The sequence below is a fragment of the Theropithecus gelada genome, chromosome 17 (genome assembly GCF_003255815.1).
Source record: "Theropithecus gelada isolate Dixy chromosome 17, Tgel_1.0, whole genome shotgun sequence".
NCBI classification, from domain to species: domain Eukaryota; kingdom Metazoa; phylum Chordata; class Mammalia; order Primates; family Cercopithecidae; genus Theropithecus; species Theropithecus gelada.
This window is the reverse complement of record NC_037685.1, coordinates 88,457,085-88,472,225: the sequence shown is the minus strand read 5'-3', so window position 1 is coordinate 88,472,225 and position 15,141 is coordinate 88,457,085. Positions and strand designations below refer to the sequence as shown.

The 15,141-nt window shown below is 34.9% G+C and overlaps 1 protein-coding gene across 3 annotated transcripts in view; it reads right to left on the bottom strand.

Moving 5' to 3' along the window:
- Nucleotides 1-344: 344 nt before the first annotated feature.
- Nucleotides 345-15,141, bottom strand: part of PCDH17 (protocadherin 17) — a 97,601-nt gene continuing 82,804 nt past the window's right edge. The window contains exon 5 of one of the 3 annotated variants that reach the window (XM_025364763.1): nt 345-5,044. In XM_025364763.1, coding sequence (XP_025220548.1) covers nt 4,362-5,044 — 683 coding nt within the window. In that variant the 3' untranslated portion in view covers nt 345-4,361. The remainder of the gene's footprint in view (nt 5,045-15,141) is intronic. The other 2 variants (XM_025364764.1, XM_025364765.1) reach the window with 2 other exon arrangements.

The following is a 15,141-nucleotide window of genomic DNA, read 5'->3' as shown; positions in this document are numbered from 1 at the left end:
TTATCTTTATACTAATTGCAAATATTAAAAACCACAAATATCATTAGTTCAAATATCATTAGTTCATTGTGTTCAAATATCACAAATATGAACCCTTGGTAATTATTTAACTAGTCAATTTATCTAAGCTATGTGAAAGATTGCGAATCCACTTCTATTGAGAAACTAGTGATATTATCAAGTATTTTTTTTAAGTCTTATTTTACTGTCAAGCAGATAACTAGCAAAATGAGTTGTGATGCCACAGTTTGCTTTTCTAAAATAATCACGATCAGGGTCCCTGTGATATGCAGTGTGTAACACATCCCTTCTGTGTTAATGAATTCAAGGGAAGGCAACACCACTATTAGTAACAGGTTTTTATTCAGAGTCCTCATTTTCCAGATAGGTCACATTAAACACAGCCATTAAACAATAGCGTTGAGATAAATCCATACAATGTATGCTGCTTTTGTTGTTGTCCTTGTTCACCAATCACTTGGTGCAGCTAAGAACCTTATGGAGTGATGGGTTGATAATGGAAATAGCCAACCTGCAAAACACTGGGGCCAGGAAAGTCAGACTTTAATCAGGTCTCATTCAATTATATTTCGAATCAACACATCTTGATAGCCAAAACTCTCATTTGAATTAATGCTCTGATAAATGCTGTCTGTTGTCAAAAGAATATAATCAGACAATTATGACTGGGCATATATTATGCCAGACCTGTGTATTTGTTGAACTCAGTAACTTCTACTCTATTAGATAACAAACAGCTTTTAACCTGGTTCTAAAATAGCATATGCTCTATTACTACATGGCTTTTTTTATGGTGCCATATTTTAAATCGAGCAATGTCTAGATCCTTTAAAGAGAAGTCATGTTTTACAAGATTTCAGCTAATTTTGGAAAACAAAACAAGTTAGTTTCTCAACCAGGAATTCAATTAACCTATGGAGTAGTGAGCAAATCTTTGTCTATTGCCTGCAATAAAGTTAGAAGTGTCAGGTTAAGAAATAGCATGAAAGAATTCTTTGAAATTGCATGATATGTCTCTTTAATGTTTACTTTGGTATAGGTATAACTAACACAGATTCTCACTACTTTTAACTGATGAAAAAGTTATTTTGTTGCTGATTTTCTTTTTTAATTCATCTGTAAGCAATTTTTAGAAGTTTGGGTTTCTTACTGAAATTTCCATGAAGTGATTTTTTTTTTCTGTGCTTAACTTCAGTTACTTAAAGACCTAAAAGAACTAAAGTAGTATCACATCACATATTTTGTATGTGTGGGATATTTTTGAGGGGTTAGTACTTGAAAGATGTGAACTGATATTTTTTTCACATTCTAAATTATGCTAAAACCCCTTCAAATCTCACTGTTTGCTCATGCATCACCTATTAGAGCAAGTTGTTCCCTAAAGGTGTGATTTTGGCATCTCATAGGCTTCCTTGAAAGCCAAGCACCAGAGGTCTGCGATAAAGGCAGTTGCCAGCTAAATGAATGAAAGCGAGATTTCTTCAATTCAACTATAAAAGCTTAGAGTCCTGACTGCTGTATTACCACCAACTTGTAAATAAATAATCACTACTAAATACAGATAATGTGTTAAACAGCTAACACTAGTAAATCACTGGTGACAGAGAGCCTAAAGGTAAATCCCTCACACATTGGCACAACCAATTCTTAAAATCTTATGGTGTTTTAATGTCCTCAGACACATATAATAAATTGAACAACTGGTTACTTAGCATTAAGAATGTTTAAAAAATAAACCCTACTCTCTTTGCTGATTTCATTTACATACTGCTTTAGATTTTACTAAGTGGTTATCTGTCTAGTAAGAGAGAGGCAACACTTGGTAAGACTAAATGGAAATCAGTTTTCCATCAAATTTCAGCTATCAAGCTAAATCAACCTGTAGTCTCCTGGCAAAAATAACGTCATCTAACAGAGACAACACATTTCAGATACATAAATTGTCCAAAATATAGAGAGTCAATCAGGTTTCACATGTACAAGATCCCTTCTTTTCTAATTTAAACATTTATGAGTAATAAACACCAAGAGTAGAGCTTTGGAAAGGCTGTTACTAGGAACCAAAATATAGTTCTCAAGAGAATAAGGCTGATGGGAGTTGTCCACTCTTCCCTCTCAAAGCAGTTTTGCAAACGAGGTACAGTCTAAAATATTGATGGCATTTGATGGAAGTATTTTCAGTAGAAGTTTTTAAAGTTTAAAATTACAAAACTTAATTTAATTCAATGTTTGTTTTTGCTTTTGTTTTTGTTTTAAATATAATAATTTTTATGACATTTATGCTGTTTCTACACTGGCTTGGTGGCCAGAAGAGAAGGCACAAAATTCTCCACCAGTTTGCAAATAATGCATTTTTCTGCTCCAGTGCTCAAACAGCCTTTATTTAACTCAGCACCACATTTTCTAAGGTATGGGCACAAAACTGTTTGTCATGAAGCTGTAAAATGCCAAAAATTTTAAATGCTGAAAGAAAATGTCAATCAAGGCATTTTCCCATCTGCTGCTACTTCTGCAAGTGCTAATTTTATTTTTCCCAATTCCTGAAATTTGAGGTTTCTTAGCCTCATATGGAATTAAGTTTGAAACTCGCTAAATGTCACAAGAAAAGGTGTAACCAAATGAAGGAATAGAAGGTGTATTGTTCTCAAAGGACACCAACAAAAAAGAGGCAGAAGAGCACTGAGATAAAAGAAAACATTTTGTTAAGACACAGACCTCTTGAAAAACACTACACAATGCAAGTAACCACTGCTGGTACATACATGCATTAAAGCATTTTTCATGTTTTTGAAATTTAATGGGAACACACATCTGAACCACTTAAAATACTTTGAGAACCAACTGATGGTATAATATCTACATAGGCAGAAGCTGTATGTTATTGAAAAAACATGAAGAAGTTTCAGATATTGGTACAAATGTTAATTCTTGTGATTTAGCATGACTTTAATAAAATCTTCTACAAGGACTTGCACATAACCATGACTGATGGATGTATTTTTTGACCTTTCAGTTAGCTCCATCAGCTCACTCAAACACATTTTGAACAGATTATGTACTGTAGTACTTGGTAGACTATACATTAAACAAGAGACTTTGCTCTGAGGCACTGCTTCCCACACTCCATGGGGAAAAGGAAGCAGGAAAAACAAAACTCATAGAGTTCGACAGCTACCGAGGCAACACTTGCCATTTACAATATAAGCCCAAATATTTTTGCAACACAACTATATATTAATTTAATAAAATACACAATATAGCTCTTATACACTCAACAATTTGGCTCATATGCACTGAATCTGCAATAAATCAATAAAAAATATGTCATTTGATGTAAACACATTGAATCTTCTTACATTTGCACATTTAAATGGTCATGTGACTTGTGTATGTCTAAGACATTTTCACTTTCCTGAGCTATTTTAGTGTCCACAAATGAATAAAACATATTAATCAAGTTAATTTTCTCTGAATCTTACCACTCAATGGTAACCAATTTTTAGAACTTTTCTATGTCAAATTTAAAACATACTCATCATTGTTTAAATCTTTGTTGGACACTAAAATGCTAAATAGGCATTTTAAATCTTTAAATTTTCTTCTCCTTTAATGACGTGAATTAGTCTACGTGTGTGCAGGACAAAATGGACTATATCTTTTTACATTTAACTTTTATACGACATGAGATGTCTTACAAATGACCAAAGGTTTTTTTTTTTGTTGTTTTTATTTTTGTTTTTGACTAATGATATGGAATGTTCCTTGTGTTTATATGTGTGTCAGGTAACTTTATACAGAAATGTTTACCACAAATACGTGTTAATGTTTGGTGTAGCTTGGACTACTGCAAGGTCTTTTCAGGACTTTCAGTAGAAGCCTGTGATGACTGCTAGAAATCCACCACAGATCACAAATTATGACCCTGCTTTGTATGGGGTTTATAGGTAAACAGTTAAGTCAGCATAAATCACGGAGGACAGTCTGAGAGTGATCAGAAATACTTCAATTCTCACACTGCATACCTTCCTAACAGATTGTCAAAAGGTAATTCTTCTTATCCTCCTTTTTCTTCTCTCCTTTTTCTTCCCTTTTTTCTTTTCTCTTTAAGCATCAATAATTCTGTCCTAATATAAGTTTGGTCAAAACGAAACCATTGTTATCTCTGAAAAAGAAACAGCAGTGGAAAGAACATACTTGTGGGCACTTCAGATGTTCACTAAAAGCCTTAAAGCAGCATTGGTCTTTCTTCATCCCTGTAAAATGGGTTATCACCAGGAGGAATCATCTTTAAATCAACAGAAGAGACAAGAAAATGCCAATGCCATTTTTTTTTTTTTTTTTCACTTTCTCACAGCCACAGGGTCGTTTCCCCGGCAGTCTTGCAAAAGCTTATCAATTTCTCTCACAACTTCCTCTGCATCCACGGACTCTCTGCCCAGATCCCTGTTGGGGTGGTCAAGCTGCTCAAGAACAGCACCCATCTCACTGGAATCCCGGCTGGCTCTGGAATGCACATCCGCAAAGACCCTTGCCATCTGATCAGAAGCCATGAAGGGAGGGTCTCTTGGTTGCTTACTAGGCGACAGATACTGACTGTCAGTGGGCAAGTACTGACTGCTTGCTTCAGCCAGGGCTCCTGGTTTTGCTTCAGAGCTATCCAGGGAGCCTTTTGTTGAGGTGCAAGGCTCGATGCATGCCTTGGTTGGGCTGCTTGATGCTGAGGGGACCTCTTGGAGGAGAGGGCTCAGGGCACGTTTGGCTTTTAAATAAGGTTTAACGTTGGCAATGAGAATAGTGTGCTCTCGCTTGTCTTTTCCAAATGTACAAAAAGTCTTTTTCCCAGTGGGATTCACAGTTTCGTAAGTCTCAGTCTCAACATTAGCTTCAACTGTAGGTACAAAGAGATTTGTGCGGTAATCTGCATTTTCAGCCTGATTGGCTGCAGGGAACTGTGGCATCCAGCACCTGTCAGAATGACCAAGCACTCGGCATTCATCTGTGCAATTAACACACTCTTCTGGTTCTGCAAAACAAAAGAGAAAACAGCAAATCCAATCATTAGGGTTTTCTTTAAATTTCTACAGAGGCTGTGATCAGCTCTCAATGGGTTTGCTTGACCTCTGGTCTCTTAATTAAAAAGGAAAAGAAAACAATAATTAAAACATTTCAGGATGGTTGCATAAACCTGCTGGTTGAGACAATGGTTTAATTTAAGTCTATTCTCTAGATATTAACGAATTCCCATAGCCTGGGAAGAAGTAAGACGTGGCCATTGGAGAATCATTCTCAGTAGAACAGAGCATCACTGTAAACTAAACTCCTGGGGATATCAGTTAGTCTTTGTTCTCTATAACTCATCCTAGAAACAGTGAACTTCAAAAAAGATTATCAGCATTATTTTTTTCAAATCAAATAACAGGGCAAAAACTGGATTGCAAACTTCCATAACAAATTCTAAGCTGCTCTTTAAAAAATGTTTTATCACTATTTTGCTTGTAATTGCTATTTGGATGACAGTCATGAAATAAAAGGTTTCCTTTAAATGCTTACTTTTCCTACTCAGAATGGCAAATGGAATTTTTTATCAGAATGTTTTATGAATAAACTTGTCAAAAAGTGCACATTCCTATTTTATTAGATAGGCTTACGGATCATGTAATCAGTTTTCTGTTCAGCTTTTTGTTTTTGGGTGTAAGTAGGTGAAAATGCATTTACACAACAGATGTAGTTCAAAATGAATGACAAATCATGATTTTCCATTTTAAATAATAATGCTTTCTGTGGGAATTTTTACTTTTTTCCTTTGCCAATAGAGAATCTAAATAAAGCATTCTTTTAATGATCTCTACTTCACAGATGCTGAACATGGAATATGGAAAAAAAAAGAATCCTTAATTATAGAACAGCTGCATACTTCCATTGACCCCAATATTTTAAACCATAACTTTGAGCTACATCTTCCCAGTTGTCCCTTTCTTCTATAAATGGTTGTGCCTATTGTAGTTAATGACTGTTTTTAAATCAGAGACTTTTACTTTTAGGAGAGGATATTTACAGTTTACTTTTACGTAATGGAAATAGAAGTGCCTACAGTTTTAGGTGCCCTTGGGATTTGCCATTTAATTGATGCTGGTTGATCCCCATGAATTTAGAGTGTCCTGTGCAAGAAAAGACTTCCACATGAAAGATGTATTTAAAATAGCAGCAAATGTAACAGCATTGATACATTTGTATATCACTTCTCAAAGCTATATATGAAACCTAAAATTATACTTAAAACATGTAAATAATTATTTACATTAAAAGGCCCACAATCTGTTTTATTTCGAAAGGTTTTAAGATAAAATAGTTTCTTAAGAGATTGAAATTTTGTAGGAAGAAATCAAATGGTGTCTTGACAGAACAAAGATACTATACTATTTATTCACACCTGCAAAACATAAAAAAAAAAAATTAGGTATCTTTCTTCTATTTTAATTTTGTCATTTTTTAAAAGAAATGTTTTCTTATGAGTAAATTAAATATTCACTGTTAAATTTATTATACAGGAAAGAATGCTGAAAAGTAGTCTCACAGGGCATCTACAGACCCAAATACTATCTACAAATTGAAAGACTGTTAGACAGACATGAAGAGCAGCAGAAACTAGGCATTAATTTTATTCAGAAGCCTCCATTTATGTATTTAAATTAAAGCTGAAATTTTTTAAAAGGGGGTATCAGAAATTCAGTATTGGCCCAGCATGGTGGCTTATGCCTATAATCCCAGCACTTTGGGAGTCTGAGGCAGGAGGATTACTTGAGCCCAGGAGTTTGAGACTAGCCTGGGCAACATAGCAAGATGCCCTTCTACAAAAATAAAAATAAATAAATAAATTAGCCAGGCGAGGTGGTGCGTGCTTCCCATCCCAGCTACTCGGGAGGCTGAGGCAGGAAGATGGCTTGAGCTCAGGAAGTCAAGGCTGCAGTAAGCTGTAATCATGCCATTTCACTCCAGCCTGAGTGACAGGGTTAAACCCTGTCTCAAAATAAATAAGTAAATAAATACGTAGAAAAGCAAAAAGAAAGGTTCAATATCAAGTATGAGTCTATGTTTCCTTTACCTACTCTAAATGGGAATCACAAATATTACCTTATTTATATCTGTCAGTAAATGTTAGAAAAAATAACATAATATCATTTCAATAAATAGATAACTTTCTGCAAATTTTATCTTTCAAAAAGAAGGAAAATTAGAAAACTTTACAATCTATCTCACTCAGTAATACTTTGTATCATTTATTTTTTTAAAATTCATTTATAACTCATACACTGTCTTCAAAATATGCTAATGTAGCTTCATATTTCATATTGACCAGCCTTTCATTGTAGCTATTTGGATAGCTAACACTGAATGAATTCAATATGAATTTAAAAGAGAGAAAAAGAGAATAATGCAGACGTACAAAAGTGTAAATAGACCTTGAATTTGAAACCAACAACATAAAATTATTGTTTGCTTGTCACTGCTGAAAATCTGCAGCATTTTACTTAACTCCTTTATATCACATCGTGGGGAGTACATTTTGAGTATTGATCATGATACATTACAAGCTGTTCACCTTGTGATTAAACTATAATTTTGATGGCAGCAGTTCACAGGCAGTGAAGAAAATTGAATGGACACCTTTGTACAAATAGCAGAAACTATGAGCACGAAGTGAACTCTAACTGTTAAGGGTCAAGTTAGAATTTGTGAGAGAGGGAAATCATTTTTGAAGAAACATAAATAGATGAATAGGTAAATACAGAAAGAAGAGACAGATAATATACAATGAATGACTGGTTGGACAAAAAAAAAAAGACAAATGGAAAAAAGGAAGAAAGTAGAAAGGGAAGAAGCAAAACAAAGTGAAGGGAAGGAGGGAAAGGAGAATGAGAGGGACTCAAGGGCTGCGGGGAGATGAAGGTAGAGTGGAGTGTGGAGGGAGAAGGAGGGAAAGCTGCCACAAAGACAGGGTTTGTTTAAGACAAGAAAAGTTGTATTAGCAGTATTTCTGCCATGTGTACCTTCTACCTTTTTAAATGCCCTCAATAAGTTAAGTGTGTATAATAAAAAATAACATTGAGGAGTATTTACTTAAGCCCTACAGTTCTAAGGTAGATGGTCAAACTGCTCTCTGTACTTTAAGGGGAATGGATTCTGGAATAGATATGTTGAATTATAAGCTATGGAAATGAAAACAAAAGCAAATTATTTAGATAGCCACCATTTCATATATTCAATATATACACCAGAAAACAAGTCCAGAAACCCTGAACAGAAGAAATCAAATCAAAAATAGTTGACCCAATATTCACTTTTTTCTTCAGGTTCAATCTGGGATTACCAAGAGATTATTTAGTTTTATTTTCCTACTCTCCTCAATATAACATGATCACCCCTTCACAGAATGCATTCCTTGCCAAGAAACATAACAAAATCTAAATAGTATGCAGATGAGAGATACTCACAGATAAGCATGTTTATATTGCAGAAAGAAAACAATTCTAAAGTACACAAGATGGAACTGTGGGCAGTTCTGCCTATATTAGTCACTGTAAACTATAGTGTTTGCAGTTATAAACTATTAGTTTATAGTGTCTAATCTTTTAAAAGCATGATTCCCTGAAATATCATGTGACATTCAATAACTTTAAACCCTTTTTTAGTATTAAGAATCACTTTCTATACTTCTGTTGCTGCATCTGACTATTATGCAGGCCTCAAAGGGAAGTATCTAAATGCAGTAGCCTTAATTAGTTCAATTGTGCCTCTTAATTTATATGACATTTCTGCAAAACAGATGAAGTAACTCAAAAGACTATAGTACTTGCAGTTTACCTGCACCGTAAACCATACACACACGCGCACACATATTCATATTGTATACAAACCTTTATTTTTATGTTTGTGATAAAACTTAGCTTTTTCCAAGACAGTCTAAAAATTCATTAATAAAATAGAAAATCTTAAATCCATAACCTATGCATTTATGAACATTGCTAGCAATTGCCATAAGAGAAATACAGGTGAATCCCAGGAATTTCTAAATTCATAATATAAGAGATACAAAAATAAGACAATATTTTATTATTGTAAATAAAATAATATTTTATATATTTGCTTATATATTAACAAAGTTTATATATGTAAATGTACACATATACATATGCATCTTTCAGACTAAAAGCATTAATAAGCAACATTTTAATCTTCCCGTTTGCCACAAGCCTGGGTGCAAAATCTATGATTAGATCAACACTTTAACTGTCTCTGATTTTGAATTTCATGTAATTACAATGGATTTGGACATAAAGATACCTGAAATCTGCATATTCATATTGGCTGATAATATTTGAAAGCTCTCTATCTTTCTCTTTTTTAACCTACACTAAGCAGTTCAACAGCGTAATCTTAAGGATATCAAGCAAGCAATCATTTTGTGACAAAATATACCTTCAGAGGAATTAAGCCATTGTGAAATTATTCTAAATTATATCTATGTGAGGAAAAAATACTTAGATAAAAACATCAAATTATCTGCTTTTAAATTTTGTTTTGTTTTGTTTTGTTTTGTTTTGTTTTGAGACAGAGTCGCACTGCAGCCCAGACTGGAGTGCAGTGGTGCGATCTCGGCTCACTGCAACCTCCGCCTCCCGGGTTCACAGCATCCTCCTGCCTCAGCTTCCCGAGTAGCTGAGACTACAGGCGCATGCCACCAGGCCCGGGTAAATTTTTTTGTATTTTTAGTAGACACGGGGTTTCACTGTGTTAGCCAGGATGGTCTCGCTTTCCTGACCTTGTGATCCGCCCACCTCGGCCTCCCAAAGTCCTGGGATTACAGGCGTGAGCCACCGCGCCTGGTCAATTGTTGGGTTTTAATAGTCTCCCACAAATGTTATATAATTTAATTTTACAATGTGTTTTAATTGTATAATGTCGCTAAATCACAGGAGTGCATAACCATTTCAATGATGCCAAAAATTACCATGTATAAGATGGAAAGTTGAAACCAAAATGTTATTAAAATCAACCAAGATTAACAAAGATAAATGGGCCTCAGTTGAACATAGTTATTGTGGAAAGTTCAGGGAAAAACACTTGTGGGTTCTGATTCTGTAGTGTCCAAACACAGGAAATATGCCTAGGAACCAACCAAAAGAGTCTTACTTTGGAGAGAATCCACCTCTTTATTCTATTCTGTCTTGCTCTCAGGCAGAAATTTGTCACAAGTCAGAATTTTAAACTTGTTTTCCCTGTCTTCAAAGCACTACAAAAGTAATTTGTGACCACTTAGGGAAATTTTAGAGAGCATAAAAGGATTTCCTCCCCTGAGTTTCACGCTTACTTGGTACCTTGGGAACTCACATATTTGTACATCTGAAAACATGCATATAGTTTCCAGCACAGGAGTTTCCTATGTGCATCCAGTATTTGCCTCTGATTTTCTTTTCTATAATGATGAGATAAATGTCTGTGTCACAGACGCTTAAAAACCAAAATCTATAAATCATGGCATCAATAAAGACAGTCTAAATTGTTGTGACCAGGGGAAAAAGACATTTCAGAAAGTTATCTGTGCTTTACGACTGTCAACCAAATGGTCTTATTTCTATTTTGTGAACAGATTTAAATAGAAGTCATACTCTTCTATTACTGTGGTAGTTGGTATCGTTTCTAACAGCATCTTAATATTAGAGTTGTTTCCAAGTAGACAACTCTATAAATGGAAGTCCAGTTTTATTTGTTCCCATTATTCTTTTTTTGTTTCTAATTTACCTTCTTTCCCCAATGTAAGCTTTCATAATATCTAATTAGTTGTCTGGAAAATCAGAAAGCAAGCTCTCGTCTCTATTTATGGTTTGCACTAGTGTTCTGTAGATTAATTCTGTAGAATCTAAGCTAAGTACCCATCACAAATTCTTTATTATCTGCAAACCAAGCCAAGCCAAGACCTTTGGCTGGCAGTTCATGCGCAGTAATGGTTTTCTGTTAAGAGGCTTTAATGGTATAACAATAGCTTGATTTTATGGTCTTTTTCTTTCTTCAGCACATACACACAATTACCCACACATGCATGTGCATACACTTTCCTATTATCACAACAAATTGCAGTTTATCCCAATATATTCTAACATACAGAAAACATCAATGATAAAATAGAAATCTCATTGGAAAATCGTCCAACATACCTCTAATAAAATGGATTTTTCTTTCAGTGAGTTGACATAATTTACAACATCCGGTGAACTGACACTTTTCTAACATAAACAGTTCTTTCTTTTTCTGTCTATGTTGATTACTATTCACTTGCTTTCTTTTCCCATCCTATAAAACCTTTACACTTGTTATAATGATAGAGTGAATCATTCCATATAAATGGTACCTTAACAATCTATATTCATACACATTATTATTTCCACTTATGACTTCGATGTCCCATTTACCTGTATATTGTTAAAAATAAATATTCTGTTCTCACTATCTGACTATAAGGAGTAAAATTTTTGCTTTCAATATTATTTCTAGAGACGGTTCTGGATGAGTAAGTTGTATCAAAATCATTTTTTCCTGTGCCAGATTTTTAAATGGGTATTCTAATATTACAAATTTCCCGGAATTTTTTTCCTACTTCCAAGTTTTATTTTAATACCATTTTTAATAAGCTTGTTTTATCCTTTATGCAGAGAAGAACAGGGCTGGGTAAGAAAAAATGTTAATCGGAGAATCCATTGCTTGCTTAGCTAAGCTATTCTTCTATAGCATTGTATTTCCCATGTGTCTCCCTTGTACACAGGGATACATGTTGTTTCTTAATCAAGTAACTCATATACAGATAAATAGATATGGAATGTCTTTTGATGCTTTTATTTTTTAGTGTAATGAGGAAAATATATCTTGTTATGATACGCTTATTTCATGAGGCTGCATGTTCACATGTTGGCAGTGATATAACGAGGAAAACTTAGACATAGGACCCCAGGAACTGAAATTATTTTTAAAGAAATCAGTCCCATAAAGAATTATAAATTTAAAATATAGCTCAAATAATAAAAATACTATGAGAAAAAAATGTATACATTTTGAGGAGTATGCACCGCTAATCTGGCTTCCAGAATTTACATTGTGAAGTGCCATTCTATCTGCTTTTGATAGCAGAGAGCACATTTCGAAGAGGAAGTTGTTATAATACTATCAAATAGTCAAACCGCGGCAGCTTTGAAGTACCAATCCTCTAGCGTGCACCTGCATCACACAATGCTTTTGAATGTATTGCCACGGCTGCATTCAGACACCAGAAATCACTGTCCCATATCATAAGCAAGTGAATCCAATCACAGCTGGGTATTTGGAGCAGTTTGGAGCATTTGCACTTACTCTTCAATGCACCTGCACACCTTCAGGGATGGTTTTAAGTGTTTGTGACCCTTTGGACATAGTAAAATGTTTACCAGAGTAGAATTTTCTGGCGTATATATTGACCACACATAGACAGTGCTCTAAGGTGAACAGAACTTAAGACAAATTGAAATGAAATATGATAAGGAATAAATACAAAACAGTATTTTATACAGAAGTGCTAGGACTGCAAAACAATGAGAATCTAAGACATGCGTTGGGAATTTATGGCACAAATATAATTTGTGTCCCATGGCATGCCACTCTGAGATTAACATTGAAAATTTAACCTGCCCCTTCCCTGAATTCCCTTCTGTAGGCACAGCCATTACCTGGGGCAGCAGCAGATGCTTGGAAGCAAAGGCACAGCTAAATGGAACCATCTTTTTCCTAACAGGTACCCTGAAGAGAACTGGCTGAAGCTCAATACTATACCACTAGAAAAAGGTTTATATTCACTTTGAGAAAAGTGCGCTGACAGAGACTTTCAAGGAAAAACAATACAATTCAAATGTCCCACCAGTGTAAAGACAGCTCACATTTTGTGGGCGCATTAGATATGTGTAGTTCAGCAATTACTTTAAAGAAGTTACACGCAATAATTTACAAGGTAAAAATGCATTACACACCTCCCGCACTTTGCCGAGGAATTGAAAGTTTTCAAGGAGGGGTATCTTGGATAGAATGTTGTAGAACGAGTGTTTTGTTGGAGACAGGCCTGTGGTACATAAACCTACGTCTATCTACTTTTAAAATTCTGAAGTTTGTAAGACTATCTGTCTTCACTGATGAGTGTAAACTTTGATTGGAAACGAAAAAGTAGATGTGAAATCAGCTACATTGGAAATATTCATGATCAATTACATTTTGAACTATGTCATATGAATGTCAAGCAGCAGAAATACAGAGAAAAGCGTAGGTTGTAATATTGTGAAAGGCTTTATGCAAGAGGTGGTGCTTGATCTGTGATTCAAAGGCTGATCAGGGTTTCAACAGAGAGTGGAGAGCAGAGAGAGGGCGGTCCAGGTAAAGAAGGATTAAGAAAAGAAACACACCTCACATGGGAATGTGCACTTCACAGGGCAGTAAGAGACCAGCTTTATAGGTCAAAGGACTGAAGCTGCAATGGCAACACTTGACATAACAATGAAGAGAAAATTTGCTAGGATCTGAAAAAAGAATGGGAAAGTTCTAAGTAAAAGACCAAACTGCATGCAGCAGTGTATCATATGTCTCAAAGATTTTTGAATTATTTGGGTGGTTGATTGGAAAGATCAGACACCATTTATGAAACTACAGAATTGGGATGAGCTGTAGGGTAAATAGAATCCAAATCAGCTTTATTTCTAAAAACAGATATCTGGAGTTTTTGGCTTAAGCCAGAGTATCTCCAACAGACATAACAAGACCTGAATGATTCGTTGGAATAGGCATTCCAGCCCTCAAACTCAGCTTTCAGCTTTCATCTCATTTTGCTTCTTCTCAACTAAAGAAAGGCTTAATGTACATTTAAACTGGTATTTTACGTTACCAGCATAAGTTTTGCATTTTAAAATTCTTCATTAGAAAAATATTTCTTTTTCCTATATCTACTTTATCTTTTTTCCCTCTTCCTCTAATTTTCTATTATCATTAACCAAACATATCATTTCATATGATAAAATATTTGAAATATTCAAGGATTATTTTAGAATATTAGAAAACGGAGAGTCTGGAACAAAGGAGATTCTTTTTTTTTTTTTTTTTTTTTTTGAGACGGGGTCTTGCTCTGTCACCCAGGCTGGAGTGCAGTGGCCGGATCTCAGCTCACTGCAAGCTCCGCCTCCCGGGTTCACGCCATTCTCCTGCCTCAGCCTCCCGAGTAGCTGGGACTACAGGCGCCCGCCACTTCGCCCGGCTAGTTTTTTGTATTTTTTAGTAGAGACGGGGTTTCACCGGGTTAGCCAGGATGGTCTCGATCTCCTGACCTTGTGATCCGCCCGTCTCGGCCTCCCAAAGTGCTGGGATTACAAGCTTGAGCCACCGCGCCCGGCCGAGATTCTTTAGATATTCAAAAGAGAGGTAAAAACTGTATCAACAAAGCCAAGGGAACAACAACGCATAAGATGGATGGATGTTGAATCTCAGAACACTTTTCAAATTTGATACACCATTCCATTGAAAAGGTTTTTGATACACTATATAAAGAACAAGAAATTTAAAAAATTCCATTTTTTTCTAAATAAGCATTTATATTTTATTTGAAGATAATGTAACAATTTTCCCACTGAATTATATATTACAGCATTACTCTGCATTCCTTATTATTTTTTATCTGTTTACCTGGAGACCCTAAAGTTCCCTGAAATCAAGATACTACAGTATAGTCTTCAGCATTCCATTCCTTGAATATATGACACACTCAATGTACACTTCTAAATTTGAACAAAATGCTTTAATTAATGGAAAGCATCATTAAATTAAAAGTTATCAAATACTATGGGTAGCCTATAATCAGAACAACTATATACTTTATATATTACTCATTTCATTACCATTCATTTGTGAGCCTATATTGTCAATTTTCAGAGTGATTCCAGGACCAAATGAAGTTGTACATTACACTGTCTATCGCTGTGAGATACACATTATTTACAGTAAGATCGGATGTCTGTTAAAAACAATGTTTATATACAAAATATAAAGTTCTCTATCTATTAT